Below are 19,691 nucleotides of genomic sequence, written 5' to 3'. Positions count from 1 at the left end.
ACCCATAATGCGGTAAGATTTTTTGGCTCCTGAGGACAGCGTTATATCAGGGTAGAGGTGTATTTGTAAAACTGTAAGCTGTGTCAAATGTTCTTGCTCAAACATTGGAGTTCTCTTTTTTACAGTGACAGTTTAGGCCTGAAATGTGACCTTCCTTAAAACTCTCATGCGCCGACAGGAAATGGCACATGGAACCTTATTTAATTTGTTAAATTTTAATAGAAAAGCCACTATTTGTTGTAGCACATATATGTAATCTTGCATTCCCTTTGATGGCTATGCATCTACAATTAACAAAATCAGGTCTCTGGAGTATGAAGGTTCCTCCTACATAGAATCCAGTCAAAGATTTAGTTTAAAGAGTTAAAATATCTTACATTTTAAATGGAGCACCTCTACTACTTGAAAGCAATTAGGAGCAACCTCTGCCAGATGACTGTGTATTCCACCTTCTTTCATTCCAGAGATTCCCAGAACAAATTTTTTGGGCTAGGCATCTGGGAGAGGATTGCCTCCTGGTATTCTCTTGATCTGTTCCTATAAGTTTTTGTTGGCATAATGAAATACACACTTAACTTACCTTTTAGACCCAAAAATAGAGATGGATTTTTTTAAAAGATTGGGTTCATATGAAAAATAAAATTTTGTATGTATACACAAATTTACATGAGAACTAATTTAAACCTTCCCTTGCAGTGCTGTAAACCTGAACAGTTGCACTGTGCCAGTGCATGAAAACTAGACCGCAAAACTGACTAAAAAACAACTACAGGAGAAAAAGTGAACTTGGACAGTTCTTTTATCACCCATGGAGAAGCATAGAAAGTAAATGAACAGTGAAAATGATTAAAAGTAAAAAAGATTTTTTAAAAATCTCTCTGGTTTTAATAATTTCAGAGTTTGCCACATATGTAATGTTTCACTATGATTTTCATCTTCACTGTGTTCCATTAAATCATGCATAAAGCAAAGATGACAAATTTTCTGAAGTGATATATTCTGTGTTATGCAGTTAGGATACTCACATCAAGAAGATCTTGGAAATACTTATTTTTTTCCCATGGCAAAAAGCCTTGATCACTTCCAGCGTAATATTGCAGTTTCCTCCCTGGCAACACTTTGTTGCCTGCTGTATCTATGTTGGCATGCCGATTGTTTATTTCGATTTCCACCTTTTTCTCTTCTTCAGTCCCCACATTTCCAATATCTTTTGACTTATGGGTTTCTTTCAGTATGAGTGCATTCAGTATTTTCTCTCGAGTTCCATTTTTATTTCCCATGTTCTGGATTACAGGCATGGATTCAGAAATTGATTTTAGAGGAAACTGACTGTTCACCTTCATTGCCACAACAGTACTCTTTATAGCTACTGACTTTGAAGGAACTGCTTCATGTTTTTTTGTTGCAGCTTCTATTTTGCCAACAATTAAATCTTTATAAGGCTTGTGCCAACTGGTAAGGTTCTTTTGTTCTTTTACATCATCATAGATATCTTTCCTTTCCATACCTGGCATCTTCTTAGTTTTTGTCATTGTAGGTAACATTTGGAAAGAGCTCAGAAGAGCAGCCTTTGATAGATTATAACCTTTATGAGTGATATCACCATTTTCTAGCTTTAAATCCAGGTTCCACAGAGCCAGCTGAACATCTTCAGGGAGGAAAGACACATTTACTGGTGGCATTACCACATCTTCAAGAAAACTCTCTTTTGTGTTATTTGCACGTTTCCTGACTCTTGGAAAACGTTCTTCTTCAGGAATATCCTCAAATATCATTTCAGCTTCTGATACTGAAGGTGTAATGTTAATGAAAGTGTCCGATTTCTGAGTGGAAGTTGCGTTCAATTTCGGTTCCTCTCTGGTATCAACCTCAACAGCTATCTGCATTTTAAATTCTTCATCATTTTTATCTTGAAATGTAAGATTAAAATAGATCACAGTTGCATTCATTCCACTATGCATTACCAGGTGGATAGTCTTCCACTTGTTGGCAACAGAAGCATGACGTATAATTGGATTATCGCTATAGGCACCCTCAATTCCCTTCTTGGCTATTTCAGCAAAGCTGAAATAGGGCAAGTATTCACCTTTTGGAATAATGTAATGGGTTTGATTCTGCTGGAGAGTCACCTTGTACAACTCGTCAAAGTGATCTGGAAAAACAAAGAATTAATAATTTATCATTCTGTTACTTTTCTTCAATCCCCTGTTTTAAGCAATAATCAGAATATCAGCAGAGTGAGCTCAAAAATAACTACAGTTATTAACTACAGTTATTAACTAATAACTACAGTAACTGCCAATTTTTCGCATTCATTTATCCTAATAATGGATCATCATCTTATAACATATTAAGATTTATAAACTTGTGATTCATTCCAGTGGCAACTCTAAAGGTGTGATGATCAGACTTTCAGTTTCCACCTTCAGCATTTCTGTGGACCATTACCACTTTCCCTCTTATTTTAAACTACAGATCATAATGGATATCCCCAAATTTTGCTTTCACCACATTCTAATGGAGTTTCATGTTTGTTTAGATGGACTATACTACTTCATCATATCTTGACCAGAGAACTCAAAAATCAACATGGCCAAAATGAATTTCTTCCTTCCTCCCAATCATCTCCATCACTGCTGACAAGTTTGTCATCCTCCTAGTACGCTATGTTGGTGTCTTACTGTATTCCTCTCACTTTCTCCATGCCCCAAATTCAAGCTCTCATCAATCTCTGATGCTTTTGTCCTTTCTGCTCTATTCCAACAACAAAAACCTTTTCGGCCTCTCTGCATCTCAGCTCAGCCCCTCCCACCTACATAAAAAGCTGCTAATATCTTCCATTTAACTACTATGACCATGTCACTCCCCTCTTTGAACTGGTCCATTAATTTCCTCTGGTCATCAATATCAAATTCTAATTTCTTACAGGAAGGTTTAAGACTCTGCATAGCTTCACACTACCAACATCTCTGTGCTTTCATTTCTTTGTACTGCCTGCACTCCTCCCAAGCCCTTTTTGTATTTTGCTCCCTTTCTCATCTTCACATTCTTTTCCATGCCATCCCTTATACTTGTGTGTCCCTGACATTTTCTCTTCCTTCAAATGATTCCTTAAAATATACTGTGAAGCCTTTCAATACTAGTTCAGAGGTAAGTGTCTGTAAGTGCCTCACTGAGATTAGGCCTACATATTTGGATACATGGTGCTTGTGTCTCTGCGTTGAATTTTTCTAATTTAAAACGTAAGCTTCTTGAGGCAAGGGCCTTGATACTCTGTGTTCTGTACAGCACCAAACTCCCTGTCCATACTTAATAAATAACTGCTCAAGAAAAAATAAAAACAGCCCAAAACACTCTTTCGAGTTTGAATTGGTTCATGAAACAACCACCCATACGCATTTTCCCAAGCTGTTCATACACTCACAGTTCTTTTCCCCCAACCCTGCAATGTGTCTTAACATGGGACTCTACAAGCAATAACTACAAAAGAGTAACATACAGTTCTGAAGAATTCTCACATGAAGACCATCAATTATGTACTTTACATACCTTGCCCACAGTCACCAGCATCAAATCCACAAGAGAGGACATTGCATGCCTGGTCACAGAATTTATCTGCCAGCCAGGAATTGGCACAGCCCTGGTTGCAATAAGAGACTCCACTGATTCCAGCACCAAATTGCCAGGGTGGGCCATTCCCTGCTCCTCCACCTCCACCACCACCAGCAACGTAACGACTACCTCCGCTGTTCCCTAAAGAAGGTAGGGATGTGGGGGGAAAACATCCATTAAAACTCTTACTTCTGACATAGATTACTTTCTGCTACTATTTTACACCTCAATTGTTAAAATTAGTTTGAAAAAAAGGAGACTCTTACATACTAACAACAAATCTTAACATTAGCTGATTGCAGTAAAAAAAGCAAACAAGATGTTAGGAATCATTAAAAAGGGGATACAGAATAAGACTGAGAATATATTATTGCCCTTATATAAATCGATAAGCACACATCTCGAATACTGCATACAGATGTGGTCTCCTCATTTCAAAAAAGACATACTGGCACTAGAAAAGGTTCAGAGAAGGGCAACTAAAATGATTAGGGGTTTGGAACGGGTCCTATATGAGGAGAGAGTAAAGAGGCTAGGACTTCTCAGTTTGAAAAACAGGAGACTGAGGGGGGATATGATAGAGGTATATAAAATCATGAGTGGTGTGGAGAAAGTGAATAAGGAAAAGTTATTTACTTGTTCCCATAATATAAGAACTAGGGGCCATCAAATGAAATTAATGGAAAGCAGGTTTAAAATAAATAAAAGGAAGTTCTTCTTCACACAGTGCACAGCCAACTTGTGGAACTCCTTGCCTGAGGAGGTTGTGAAGGCCAGGACTATAAATAGGGTTTAAAAGAGAACTGGATAAACTCATGGAGGTTAAGTCCATTAATGGCTATTAGCCAGTATGGGTAAGGAATGGTGTCCCTAGCTCTGCTCGTCAGAGGGTGGAGATGGATGACAGGATAGAGATCATTTGATCATTACCTGTTACATTCACTCCCTCTGGGGCACTTGGCATTTGCCACTGTTGGTAGACAGGATACTGGGCTAGATGGACCTTTGGGCTTACCCGTACGGCCATTCTTATGTTCATATGCTAATTCTTCCCCTAAAAGCTACCATGAAATCTACCCTACATTAACCCTATCTTGAATAGGAAACCCCTGGTCTTAAGAAGTAAGATTATCAATATATATTTATCCAAATTTTAAATAAAGACAAATTTATGGTAGGTAACTGATTTTTGCTACTCCCCTGCTGGTTGCTTGAGCTCAGTTGTCACTGTACGTCCAACAGGAGCAAAATTATTTAGTAAATATTCTTAAAGTACAATTCTGTGCTGCAAAGTGGCTTGCTATGGTGGTGCTCCATGTTTTTTTGTATCACGAATTTCCAGATACAGTTTCCTAAATTCACAAGTAAGCACTTTTTTTCTTCTCATAAGTACCACTACTGCACTAATAGCCTGGGAACTGAGAGTCAAGCTGGACTCTTTCTTTCTCATACATCACTAGTAACATCGTTTGTAGACTATGAAATATGGGGAATAGAACTCTTTCGCTTGACATTGAGGTAGTACTCACTCTATTGCCCTGAGATGGAAGAGAGTCTGCGTCCTGGCAAAGAATCTCCTCATGAGAGTGGTCTCTGGAAAGGGATTGGCTGTTTGTGGTGGGGACAGCACGTGAGAGAGAAATTTGATGGAGTAACCATGGTCAGTGATTTCTAGAACCAACCTGTCTGTCAAGATAGAGCCCCATTGTGGGCAAAAAGTGAAAGACTCCCCCAAAGATTTGTGGGGTACAGGGGAAATAGAAGTGGTTGGCATCAATAAAAGTGGACAATTATTGACCGAGGCATCTAAAGTCGCTCCTTTAGCAGGTGAGTGAGAATGGGTGGAGGTCGTGGCAGTAGAGGGTGCTGAAAATCGAAGTCTCTTGAACTCTGATTGTGCAGAGGCTCAGCTGGGCGCTGGTGACAAAATATTTGCAGAGGGGATGGTCTTTGCCTATACACCTGTCTGTAGTTTTTTCCTTTTTGTCACCAGTGTGTAAATTCTCAGGGAGTGGAGGGTCAATCTAGAGTCTTTTAGTGAGTGTAGAAACTCATCAGTTTTATTGCTGAGTTTGACGCAAACAGTAAATCCTCTCTGGAGAACCCCAAAGAGTGAAGCCAAGACTCTCACCTCATAACACCACCAGTGGCTAGCCCTTTAGATGCTCTGTCCGCTACATCCATTGCAGCTACCGCCAAAGAGTCAGGCCCAACATTCTGAGATGGAGCTGAAGAATGCCAGTCTTTATATTTAGGAGTTGGAGCCAACAATGGGACTGACAAATCCTTTTTCTTCTGTGCTACACCCTCATGCCTGGAGGGTCTTAAGTGGTCCTGAGCCTTAGAATCTGTGTGCAAAGGTTCACCCAACCCAGACAGAGTCAAGGAGAGGGTCTCCTCCCTTGGGAAGAGATGTGCATGGGGATCTGTCCTTGTATCCATGAGTGCCCTTTACTCTCATGCAAAGCTCTGGCTGATGATTCCTTGTGCTTGGCAGCTCCAGGCTCCACACCCAAGCTCACACTCACAGGGCTGCTTGTCAGAGCCAATGTTCGGGGGGGCGGGGACGGGGGGGGGGGGAGCTAGCTTGGATCAGCGTGAGGTCCTATGGCCTTCTCCATAAGATCATGAGCTTCAGAAGTTCACAGGGGAAACAAGCGGCAAATGCTGCACTTTGCAGAGAGATGAATCTCACCCAAACAGCAGAGGCAGTGTTGGTGGTCATTGCTCACAGAGAAGGAGTGAGAGCAAGAGACACAATTTTTAAACACTGGTACTCTGGGCATAGTTCCAGATTGAGGGAAGGGATTCCCCTAAAGGGGAAAAATTAAGCTATTCTAACTATACTATATAACACTCTAACTCTACGAAAGATACTGTAAATAGTTTTTATATATTTACAGGCTTATAATAAAGAAGATGGAGAAAACTATGCACACAGAGGGTTCCGACTCAGGCCATGTAGTGGTAAAAAGGATCAAGAAAGGCATGGGCCTGCACTGCCTTTTACAACCTCACTCTGGAACACAGTGAAGGCTATTGTGCATGTGTGAGTCAACAGACAATGCTTATTAAGAATCTCCAGACTCAGGAGCTTGGCACTCATGCATACCCACATGGGGAATATACATAGGGACCAGAACTCAAAGAAGAACTCTGAACATTCACAGGAAATAGTCAGTAGAATGAAAAGATGCCATTTTATAGAATAATTTTTTAGACTAAAATTACACTTTAAAACACAAACACTGACAGGACTTTTGAGAAACTCTGCAACAACAGCATCTAGAATTATTTTAAAATACAGAGAGGAAACCATTCATCTGCATTCTAATCCTGTGTATACATTTATGTCCCAAAGCTTAAAAACAAGATTTCCCTTTTAAGAAAATGCATCCAAAGCTCTTGTGCTTAATAATACTCACTTATATAGCAGAGAAGACCAATTCCCTCCATTGCAAGACGTACAAGTGAAATTCTGTACCCTATGTTTTATGCAGGAAGTCAGACTAGATGATCATAGTGGTCATTTCTAGCCTTATATAAAATCTATAAAAAACATAAAATCACCCTCATAAAACTAAATATCTGACAGGAAGAGAAGTGGAAGGGGAAATAATGTTCTTCAGTGTGTTCACATCTGGAGAAAGTTAGGGTGTTTAAATGTGGGGAAATGGATGTCAAGACGGAGCATGTTCTAGTTCTAGTTAGACTCCCAGGTCCACCACATCAAAGACATGACCATCTGCTAGCCTGACTCTGGACAGTAAGTATCCAAAATATGGATGTGGGCTGAACACAAATATTCATCAGGACCAGGCTTGAGGAGCTGGTCTAGAATCTAGCCAGAGCGTGCTCTGTAACAGGTTTTTAAAACATCAGGTGAAATTTGATAGAGAAGTGAGTGTGGATAATTTCCTTAGCAAAGGGAATGAATGACAGAGCATGTAAAATTAAAAAAATTACTAATCTCACAAAGTAAACTTTGTATTAAATACTCTGGCAAACCATTCATACCTAAAGTCCAATTTTAATTTAACACCCATCTATATAATACTGAATCCGTGATATTAGAGAGAATACACAGCTGTCAAAAGTATGTAAAATGCCATTATTAATCCTCGATCTTCCCTTAGTGTGATTCTGGTCAGAAGAATGATTCAGAAATTGATATCTAGTTACTGCTATACTTCTTTTCCCTATATATCTTCTGAGTGATGTGTGCTTTGTTCATGAGTAAAACCAACATTTTACTACCATCAGAGCTGCAGAGCTAATAGACATTAAGGCTCAAAACCCCTTCATCTCATCTAGTTAGATCCAATACACAGAGCAAGACTTCCCTGTGTACTGTTCAATACCGTAATTTGCAGCATCAGTTATTTCCCACATAATGAAATTTATCTTTATATCTGTAAGAAAGACCAATTTATTTATTTATTTTTCTATTAAAGAGGAATTGTTCATATATACAGGATAATCCACCAGCTACAGAATTTTTGTGAGAAAGTAGGTCAATTAATTAGTTTCTAAATTCTCTTACCAGTGCAATCCCCTCCATCCCAATCACATGCTGAATTATTACAGGCCTTATCGCAGTAACCATCTTTAATCCATGAGCCAGGACATCCTTCAGCACAGTTTGGCACAGGCCAAGTCAAGTAAACCTAGTAGGAATAATATTACAATCTCAGTTTTTCGGTCAAGTAAGCAGATTTAACAGTTACCTATGCATAGCGCTTTACATGTTCAAAGACTCTCAGCCCTGGATTCATTCCCACAGACAATATTTATATAAACGTTAAACAATGTTTAGAAGATAAAAAAGAAGTCTAAAATAACTGACTTCAGTTCATTTGTCAGCTGACCCAAAAGTTTCCTGGTGCTGCCTATTAGTCATGTATGTGACAAACATACTTATCATTAAGCATCTGATAATTTAGAAGTTAAATGTTTCCAAGAATTTCTGACATGACACACTGTAGAACAAAATATGTTTAGTTTACAAAGCATTAAAAATGAAGCACTTCTTTTGCAGACCTTCTTACTCCCAACTCCACCCTACATCTAAACCCAGTTGTAACAACTACTGATCAGATTTCATGAAAGAAAACTTCATTTGACTCCACGTCATGAGACAAGACAAAACAGTAATAAAATGATGAATTGTATGACAGCTCTCACTAGAGGACTCAGCTGAATGTGTTACTATTTACCTACTCTAAAGCCTACTGAAGCAGTTGGAATTTTCTGCTAGTCAACAGCAACAGTTTTTAATCACTCCAAACTCCTGTAATTCCCACTATGCCTTGATGCCATCTTACTAACCACAAAATATGCCATGGTTTATGATTCAATGGTGGTGTAAGGCCTATCCACACAAGACTTTGAAAAAGCACTCCTACTGGTGCAGCACTACCATTGGTACAATGGTGGGAGCACTAACAAGGGCAGGATTTAAATAGCCATCAGTGTTTTTTAACCACAATCTCATAAAGATCTGTTCTGACCAGGATTAGAGAATACAGTGGAAAAAAATCTCATGTGCCCTCTTTACAGTAACACTTCTACCATTGCTATCAGCTGCAATGATAGTGTAAGGGCTTGACCACACGGACACTTAGTGCACAACAAGCCATGGTGTGAATATACAGCTCACTAGCCTACCACACATACCCTGCAACAGCACTAAAAGTTCAATAGTGCACTCTGACTTATTGCTGTTTCAAGCAGCAGGTCAAAGTGCACTACGGAACTTTTAGTGCATGGTAGCAGGATCCACATAGCCAGTCAGTGAGCAGCAAGCTAGTGAGCTGTACAGTCACCCCCTAGTTTGCCACGCACTGCGCCTCCGTGAGGTAAAGATATGACGACCAATAGCTGAGGAGGTGCACTCGGAGATCCAAAAGAGGACAAATGTGCCGCAGGCACGGTAAGTGTGACACCTATATTATACAAGCACTCAAACGTATGGAAAACACTTTTCAAATCCCTGCTACCAAATGTCTAATTATTAAGAATATTTTTAGTCCTCTTTTCCTTTCATATTAGAATTTCTTCAATTTATATCACATTAATTAAGAAACTTTTTCTGCACTATTTCTGGTTAAGCCTGTTTCATGGTGACTTACCTTCTGACCCTTAGAGTGACTGTAAAAATCATCAGGCCAAACATCCTTCCCAAACATAACATCATCATTTAGGTAAATGAACTTCTGGGAAAGGCCAGCAATACGATGAATGTGACTTTCAATGGCTGGGGAACTAAAGGTAGGCAAGTGACTCAAATTCTGAAATATGTCCTGTCCCCCAAAAACATAAAATAAAAAATAAAATAAATCACTTAGTTTACACCTGTGTAAAAAAAAAACACCTATCAGGTACATCAGACAATGCTTTTTATCTATTCAATGTAAAAATGAATTTAGACAAGAAAAGTAAAGAGATGGGAGAAAGACACAAGGACAATGGAAATGAATAGGGAGACAGTAGAGAAGAAGTAAGTTTTACCATCGTCTCTCCATATAGCTAACGACATACAAATTTCAAGCTTAAACTGTCTTTTTTTGCTCTATTATAACTCTATCATAAGTGGCAGACCAGCATTATTTGTACCTGATCCAAAGCCAACTGAAGCCAATGGAATGACTCCCATATTGCTCAGAGTTTCAGCATGCCAAGATACCAAATACTCCAGAATTATTTAACCAAAAGCCAGTGATTTTTCTGTTGCTGTTTGTTTAGTAGATTTGAAGGAACTATTTTAATCCAGTTTTAAAATACACAACTAATATAGCTTTTTAGCTATTTATTATTTCCAGTAACAATAATTCCACTCTATCCTGTCTTAATACAAGTTTATTGGCTTTCCACTGGCCCTAAGAAATTCTTTATGGATTAAGATTCAAACAGCATTTACCTTCCCTTAATTTTTTATAAAGAGACTTCATAAGGGTATTAGAAACAGACACAATTTAGCTGAAGCCTCTGGCTCTTTGAAAATAAAGAATAAGTTGAAGGTTTGATGTACCTTCAGTTGTCTTGTGAAGTAAGAAAGTGAAATATAAAATGTAACATGTTTTAATAAAACAGAGATTAACATGGTTCCTTCTACCTTTGCAATAAAATGCAAGGTTTACTTAGGAAAAAAAAGTGCATCTTAAAATCACTATGGAATCCTTTAGAGAATTTTACCTGATGTGTTACTATAGTTATCCGAGGGTTATCCAGATTAAGCCAGGATGGAATCTGCCCATTAGTGATGATGAAAATGTGTCGAGCCCAAGGGGCATGCCTCTCTATTGATCGGAGGGAATATCTCAGCTCTTCATTATCTTCAAAACGGCTGGCTGAAATATCTTCATCCTGTTTAGACTATGAAAAGAATTTGACCTATATTTAGACTTAGAGAGTTAAGACCCCATTCCTACAAAGGTTTATGCACATGTTTAAATGAGGCACTGCACATAGTCTCAGTGAAGTCAATGGGATAACTTACAGTGAGAAGGTTAAGCACATGCGTGCGTCAGTGTGATACAGGATGAGGGCCTTGGCTTGTAAACGGTAAGTATAATGAAAAAATACCATTATTGCTTTACAAACTGTCCGGTTTCACTAATATACATTGACATCAGCGGTCTTTATGCTGTTGACTACTAGGTATCGCCAGTATGTCTATGGATAATAATAGGGGCAGACAGTTATTTGAGTAATCTGGCTCCACTTTCTTCAAGGTCCCAGAGAGCTACTACCCTATCTTTCTGGCTTATGATTAGATATATTATTTTTCTGATCTCATACTCCCTCATGTGGTGGATTGACTAATAGCCACATTGTATTTCAATTATTTTATGCTTCACGACATTAATGCATAAAAGGCATTTTTAATAGTTGTGTCTTTTGGTGCTATTGTATTATATACTATTTATAAATATTTGTCATCCTAATTATTTGCTTGAATTGCCATTGCAAATACACGTTATAAAAACCTACTTTTTAAAAATCCTGATTTCTTCTATGTTAAAAACTCCAAACAAAAATAGTTTATTGAACAGAAGTTGCACACAGGTCTCATCAACCATCAGATAAACTCAAATATTTCAGTATTTTCTTGTTAAAAAGACTACACTCAGACTGAAGCCTCATTTTTAAATTTGTTAGGTAGGTCACAGTGTGAAGTCACTATTGCAACGTATTTAATCTCCCTCAAAAAACAAACTAAAATCCTTTGTTAGAAGACAGTTAACACTCCCTAAGGGAAATCCCCATCTATGTCACCCTTATAAGGAATGTCCAGTTAAGGGATCCCTCTTTAAAGTATCTTAATTTGAATGACTACCACTTTCAATGCAGACTCTAAAACCCATAAATAAGTCCTATACATCTCCAATAACACTATATATACACACCTCATTCTCCTTAATCACACTATAGCTCAAAATCTTAACTCCCACCTCAGCAACACCAATATACACGCCTCTGAGACATCCACACATCAGCAACTGAAATAATGCATTATTCTTCCGTGAGGAAGTGAAGTCTGAGTTAAGGTTCTGCATTATAGTGAGAAAATATGAATAATTCCCGTAAACCAAGTCAGCAAGTTCACAGAAGTATTCAATTTTAATTATATGATTAAGTTGTTGACTAGTTACAGCACATAACAAGACTTTATAATAAAATATATGCATTTGCTTTGTGTGTGTGTGCGCGTTTACATAGATATGTAGAGTTTTACTATAACATAAAAATGCCTTGGAAGAAAGAAATTGACACGGTTTTTTGGGTTTTTTTAACCTTACTTTGAAAATAGACATTTCCCCACTACATTTAATATAATTTTGATAAAAATGGGCTTTGTTATTTGTTCCACAGCAGAAGACAGTTCTCTTTTACTGAAATCTTCTAGTTAAATAAAAAGGGCCAAAAAAAATTTTTGAAAGCTTTTAGATGAGACACCATTGATATTTTGGCACTACTAACAGCATGTGTATTATTATAAAAAAAAATGCCATGGGGAGCAAACAAAATGTGTTATTTTAACTATGTCTTTTTCCCATCATGAAAAATAAAGTGCTTATCTGAAAGTCAATATCTACTGAGACACGACACTTTTGTCAAATTAAAATAATCTGACTAGTTTGTAGACAATTTTATCAAAGTGTGTATAGAAGGTCAAATATTTTTGACTCAGTGGTCCTAAAAGACAATCTGATTAAGCTCCTCTCCCTCCAAACTCTTTGTTCCAGATTTCAAGATTGGAGAGTTATTTTTTATATGGCAGGAATGGCAGATTCCTAACAATCCTATAATTTTGGAAGAAATTCTTGTTCCTTAACTGTATTTATTCAATCTTACTCCTTGAAACTTCCGACACTATTGTCTTTACATTGGTTGGTGAAATTTACCTACCTGACTGATGGCACTGAGATCCCACAGTAAATAAGCAGGATTAAGTGTCAATTCTTTTCCATCTATAGTCATGTTCTTCTTAGCTTGCTTGCTCAGTTCCTGGAAACCCTTGGGGTTATTCAGTTGCAACAGGGCAACACTGGCTTCGGAATAAAGCTGTAACTATACAAGCAGAGAAACAATCTTTCATTTCTGGCACACATCCACGCAAGAGAGATCTTTTCCTTGCAAGCTCATTCATTTTTTTGTTGTTGTATTTCTCTCATGATAGTACTAAGTAAAGACAATGATGAAAACTTATAAAATATCAGCTATATTGTAAAGCAACCTAACAACAAAGGGCACCAACATGAAATGAAATGAAAACTGACATGCTCAAATACAAGGCATGTTTCAGGAAGAACAGAAACCTAATGCTGGGAAACTGAAATTCTTTTTTTAAAATAGAACAATACTCATAAAACTTCATTGTGTGCCTGATATTACTGTTTCCAACTAAGTTTCTCTTATTACACTGCAATCCAGCAACCACAAATCTGTGCTTGTGTTAGAAATGCTTCATTATTACATTAAATAATGCATTTTAGTCTCCCCGCAATGAAATTCATATTTTCCTGAAACCTCAGTTAAGTTTATCATTAAAGGAACTATACCTTTTTCTAAAGTAACACCTTTCTGGGGACAGAAAGGCAATTCAGCTATGCCTGTAACATGAGATTTTTAGAATGGCTGAAGGATCAACTTATGATCTAGAAATCTGATACATAAAAGGCTGCAGAACTAATCCATTGGTGGGTCTCTGAGTCCTCAAACGTGATTGCCAATCTGCTGCTAAGGTCATTCGTTACTGGGGAACTGTTTGATCTGTTAGCTGTTTTTATCTCTTGCCACTAGTTATTCTGGTTATCAGATTTCATAATGTGCTGGATGAGAAGGGGCTTACACTAGATGCTATATCTGACAGCAAATGTGGCTTGCAAAGGGCAGGAGACTGGCATGTTTTGCTAAAAGTAAAACCACACAAGTTAAATGTTATAAGGATTTATTTGTACATTGTAGTGTGCAAGATTCAAACACATTTAAAATGCACAATTATGTTCCAGTTCTCTAGAAGACCAGTGTATATATTTATAAGCTGGACTGAAAATTTAACAGTGGCAAATATATCAGTTCCTCAGTGCTGTGCAAAAAAAAAAAAAGTTAGTGCTAATAAAAACAGTTGCAGATTAATACATATATTTTTAGTTGGCTGAGATTTGTAAAAGTAATTTAGTACTTTACAGTAATACTATATCAAGTTAAAAATCTGGTAGGATGGTTCAATTGTTTTTTATGTATCTATTAACTCCCTTAGACTAATTTTTATTTTCTATTAAATCTGACCTTTTCTGCCTCTTTTAAGACAACACTTGTCACAGTGTTAGCACCCCATCCCTTAGCAAATCAAACAAGCTCAGCTGTCATGCCTGTGATATTTTAAAGCTGTTGATGGTTTGACTCATATGCTATTTGATCGCTTTCAATCTGACAAACTTCAGACATTCCAGGGAATCATTTGAACATACCAATGAAAGGGTGGCTTCTATAGCTGTATGGCTGAGGAATAGTTACGGTCTGCACAGCAAGCAATCTCCAAAAACACCGATATGGAAATGCTACAGATTGCAAAGCTGCCATTACTAGGCATGTGCTTTATTTAGGAATACAACGTCACACAGTCCTGGAGAATCAGATATCTGGCATATGACATGAACGGCAGAGATTCCCATTCCACCCACTCCAAAATGGTTTTTAAAAATATTTAATTTCTGTTTGACTTGACATTACCACCTCTACAAAATAGGGTTGGGTATTAGGAACAGCTTCCTGACTGGATTTGCTACCAATATTTTCTCTTTTTTCATCACTATTATTTTGTGTGCTCTAGCTGCTTCACATGTGACAATCCAAATGAGGGTGACAAACAGTGGAGAGAAACGGGGTGGAAAGGGATGAGGAATACGGCTATATGATAAGGCAGCAGCTCAATTTGCGCATATGCCCATCTAGGGTAGTTTAAGATTTTTCTCTTAGAGATTCTGAAAAGCTTTTGAATAAAAAACGAAACACTGCTGAAAAACAGTAGTGTGTATTTATATACCTACATAGTATATATGGCAAAACAACCTCTTGAAAACAAGGCAGCAGAGATGGGTTTTCTAACAAAGCAAAACACTCCCCAGAGTTTTAAAATCTGACCACAAATCCTTCCCACTCTCTATCACTCAATTCAGTCTCTTTACTCTCCTGTCCATTTGATTAGTTCCTACGTCACCACACTCTGTTCTGGGCTAGACAACACCGAGCCCAATATATTTCCTTTGCAAGTCACCTTTAAGAAACCCTGTTATGGAATAAAAGCTGCAGACTGAATTATAAAGAGCAGGAGCACCATCTTGTGGTTAAATATGGCAGTTTCAATTCTAAGTGGAAATACAGTACAAACAGTGGACTAAATATTAAAGCACACCTACCTGAACATGTTCAGTGCAGCAAAACTAATATGATCAGTAAGCACATTAACGGCTAATAGCAGACCAATAAACTTCAAGCTCATTACATTACCAGCATTGTAAATATATACATTTCATAGATAATTATCTATGTGCTTTCACCCTGCAAATTCACATCTTATATTAACACTCTTTATAACTTCACAGCATTTTATGAACATGAATCCTCACAATGTGGCTGTGAGATATGTAAATAATCATTATCCTCATTTGACAGACGGGGAAGCCAACAAGGAATTTAAGCAAACTGCCTGACGCCACACAGTGCATCGATAGCAGAGCCAGGACAGAACTCATTAAGCTCCTGGCTCCTAATCATGCTCAGTCTTGTAGCCCACATTGTCTCTCAAGCTTATTTGATTGTAGACAGAATGAGCAAACATATTTCTACAGGGTTTTTTATTTATTTTTTTAAATTTCAAGATGCCCCTTACTCAATTATTGCTTTGTAAACATCACTTTTTCCTCAACTCCAGTTTGAACTCACCTATTACAAGCCATTCAGAAAACTTGTGATAGCCCTCAAGGAAACACTTTTACAGTCCAGATGGTAGAAGAATTATTTTTATAGGTCTTTGGATCCAGAAATGTGTTTACTCAAGAGAAGAACAGATTCTATTAGATTAGAGTCATTAGCATTGTATGTAAATTTATCACCAGCTTCACTTTTTGGTTTCTAATTCCCCTCCTGTCTTTCTTTCTAGCCTTTGCTACTGGAAGTGATTTTGAAAGTTGTTTACAGTCCCTTACTTGCAGCACTGCACTGGAAAATAACCACTGAAGGGGTGTGACTGGGAAACTGCATGAGGGTCAGAAGGCCCAAAGAACCATAATTCTGTGACAATTAACATACATTTAACTTCTTCCATCAGAGTATCTCAAAGCATTTTACAAATTATATAAATAAAAAGTTAATATAGCAGAATTGTTCCAAATTTAAATACACACTGTAAAAAGTCTTCCTTCACCGTCTCTAGTATGAACCTGTCATCTTTCATCTTGGACTATAAGCTCTCTGAGTCAGAGAGTATCTTTTTGTTTTATATATACGTGCAGTGCCTAGCACAATGGGGCCCAGTCCTTGACTGGGACTACTAGGCACTAGCACAAGACAAATAAGGATATGGGAGAGGGATAGCTCAGTGGTTTGAGCTTTGGCCTGCTAAACCCAGGGTTGAGAGTTCAATCCTTGTGGGGACCATTTAGGGATCTGGGGCAAAAATCTGTCTGGGGATTAGCCCTGCTTTGAGCAGGGGGTTGGACTAGATGACCTCCTGGTGTACTGGGAGATTTTGGCAAACCAGTAAAGTGCCTGAAACCACTATGGTTTATTGTTTAGGGGAAGGGGGGGGAGTTTTGGGGTGCCACAGAAAGGTCAGCTTGACCCCACGTCCTTCCTGATAAGAATGGTGTTGAAGTTGCTGATACATGCCTTTTAAAAGGGCAGGATGTGCCTCGGGAATGTCTATTGCGGTCTTAAGGCTGCCAACTCTGGAAAAACCCACACCTGGTTAATCAATAATCAGAAGGAGCTTCTTGCTTGCCCACTGGAACTGCTTGCTTAACAAGTTTTCTTTAAGGGACACTTCATTCTATTACTAATGCATACATAAGGGGAAAAAGCCTGAGATAGATGGACTCATTTGGGGACTCTTTTTGGACTCTCCCTCTGGATACATCTTGCAGTCTCCACAGGCAGACGGAAGCTTTGGCCACCAGAAGCCTGCCGCTGTTTCACTCGAGAACTACACTCAGCTTTGGTAATTATCAAGTGTTGGGGGTGTTTTACTAGCTTGTGTGGACGTAAGTGCTTGAGACTAAGTAAAGTTTAGCTATAAGTGAAAGCACTATTGTGTTGTCCTGTTTGTGCCAGTCATCTATCGGTCGGATGGCCATGTCTCCCCTGATTTACTTTCTGACACCTCCTCGCACAGAGTAAAAGTTACCAAGAGCTTTGAGTTGAAAGAACCCCAGGTAACACTGAGGTCTCTTTCAACCCTGATATTCTATGATTATTCTATGTCTACACTACAAAACTAAGGTGGCCTATATTAGGTCGACTTGCACCACCGCAGCAATTACTGCGGTGGTACATGTCTACACTACCCTCCTTGGGTGAGTGGTGCACTGCACTGTGTGAAGAACTTCCTTTTATTTGTTTTAAACCTCCTGCCCGTTAATTTCATTTGGTGGCCCCTAGTTCTTATATTATGGGAACAAGTAAATAACTTTTCCTTATTCACTTTCTCCACACCACTCATGATTTTATATACCTCTATCATATACCCCCTTAGTCTCCTCTTTTTCAAGCTGAAAAGTCCTAGCCTCTTTAATCTCTCCTCATATGGGATCTGTTCCAAACGCCTAATCATTTTAGCTGCCCTTCTATAAACCTTTTCTAAAGCCAGCATATCTTTTTTGAGATGAGGAGACCACATCTGTATGCAGTATTCAAGATGTGGGCATACCATGGATTTATATAATGGCAATAAGATATTCTCCATCTTATTCTCTACCCCTTTCTAATGATTCCTAACATCCTGTTTGCTTTTTCAATTGCCACTGCACACTGCGTGGACGTCTTCAGAGAATTATCCACAATGACTATAAGATCTCTTTCCTGATTAGTTCTAGCCAAATTATCCCCCATCATATTGTATGTATTGTTGGGGTTATTTTTTCCAATGTGCATTACTTTACATTTATCCACATTAAATTTCACTGCCCAATCACTTAGTTTTGTGAGATCTTTTTGAAGTTCTTCACAGTTTGCTTTGGTCTTAACTATCTTGAGCAGTTTAGTATCGTCTGCAAACTGTGCCCCTTCACTGTTTACTCCTTTCACCAGATCATTTATGAATAAGTTGAAAAGGATTGGTCCTAGGACTGACCCTTGGGGAACACCACTAATTACTCCTCTTCTCAGTCCATGAACGGATCTTCCCTCTTATCCCACGACAACTTAATTTATGTGAGAGCCTTTGGTGAGGGACCTTGTCAAAGGCTTTCTGGAAATCTAAGTACACTATGTCCACTGGATCCCCCTTGTCCACATGTTTGTTGACCCCTTCAAAGAACTCTAATAGATTAGTAAGACACAATTTCCCTTTACAGAAACCATGTTGACTTTTGCCCAACAATTTATGTTCTTCTATGTATCTGACAATTTTATTCTTCACTATTGTTTCAACTAATTTGCCCGGTACTGACGTTAGACTTACTGGTCTGTAATTCCCGGGACCACCTCTAGAGCCCTTTTTAAATATTAGCGTTACAATAGCTATCTTCCAGTTATTGGGTACAGAAGCTGATTTAAAGGACAGGTTACAAACTATAGTTAATAGTTCTGCAATTTCACATTTGAGTTCTTTCAGAACTATGCCATCTGGTCCAGATGACTTGTTACTGTTAGGTTTATCAATTAATTCCAAAACCTCCTCTAATGACACGTCAATCTGTGATAATTCCTCAGATTTGTCACCTACAAAGGACAGCTCAGGTTTGGGAATCTCCTTAACATCTTCAGCCATGAAGACTGAAGCAAAGAATTCATTTAATTTCTCTGCAGTGACTATTGTCTTTAAGTGCTCCTTTTTTATCTTGATCGTCCAGGGGCCTCACTGGTTGTTTAGCAGGCTTCCTGCTTCTGATTAACATAAAAAACATTTTGTTATTATGTTTTGAGTTTTTGGCTAGCTGTTCTTCAAACTCTTTTTTGGCTTTTCTTCTTATATTTTTACACTTAATTTGGCAGTGTTTATGCTCCTTTCTATTTACCTCACTAGGATCTGACTTCCACTTTTTAAAATATGCCTTTTTCTCTCTCACTGCTTCTTTTACATGGTGTGACACTATTGACATAATCTGGGACCATATAAGACATGGTTGAAACCAAGGTCCTGTAGTGACACCAAATCTTATGTAAAGGGGGTCATATAAGGTGTCTAAGACCAGGTTATGGGTCGCTGGTTATGATTATGCTGTCTATATGTATGTATCATTTTGTAGTTGAAGTTATGAGTATTGGCTCTATACTGTCTGTATTTCAAACTTGTGCTGGGCTTCTGGGAAACATCCCAGACAAGTTGGTGTTAGCTCTGCCTAGCCTGCTTGGTG

The 19,691-nt window shown here is 38.2% G+C and overlaps 1 protein-coding gene across 1 annotated transcript in view; it reads right to left on the bottom strand.

The window, feature by feature from the left end:
- The window catches only part of GNPTAB (N-acetylglucosamine-1-phosphate transferase subunits alpha and beta), a 62,909-nt gene that overhangs the window by 15,422 nt on the left and 27,796 nt on the right, over positions 1–19,691 (bottom strand). Inside the window, exons 8-13 of the mRNA XM_050945469.1 lie at positions 13,024–13,185; positions 10,807–10,986; positions 9,744–9,914; positions 8,156–8,279; positions 3,550–3,753; positions 1,026–2,152 (exon numbers count right to left, since the gene is read on the bottom strand). Of these exons, the coding sequence (XP_050801426.1) occupies positions 1,026–2,152; positions 3,550–3,753; positions 8,156–8,279; positions 9,744–9,914; positions 10,807–10,986; positions 13,024–13,185 (1,968 nt within the window). The remainder of the gene's footprint in view (positions 1–1,025; positions 2,153–3,549; positions 3,754–8,155; positions 8,280–9,743; positions 9,915–10,806; positions 10,987–13,023; positions 13,186–19,691) is intronic.

Source organism: Gopherus flavomarginatus, chromosome 1 (genome assembly GCF_025201925.1).
Source record: "Gopherus flavomarginatus isolate rGopFla2 chromosome 1, rGopFla2.mat.asm, whole genome shotgun sequence".
Lineage (NCBI taxonomy): Eukaryota > Metazoa > Chordata > Testudines > Testudinidae > Gopherus > Gopherus flavomarginatus.
This window is presented reverse-complemented; position numbering and strand designations above follow the sequence as displayed.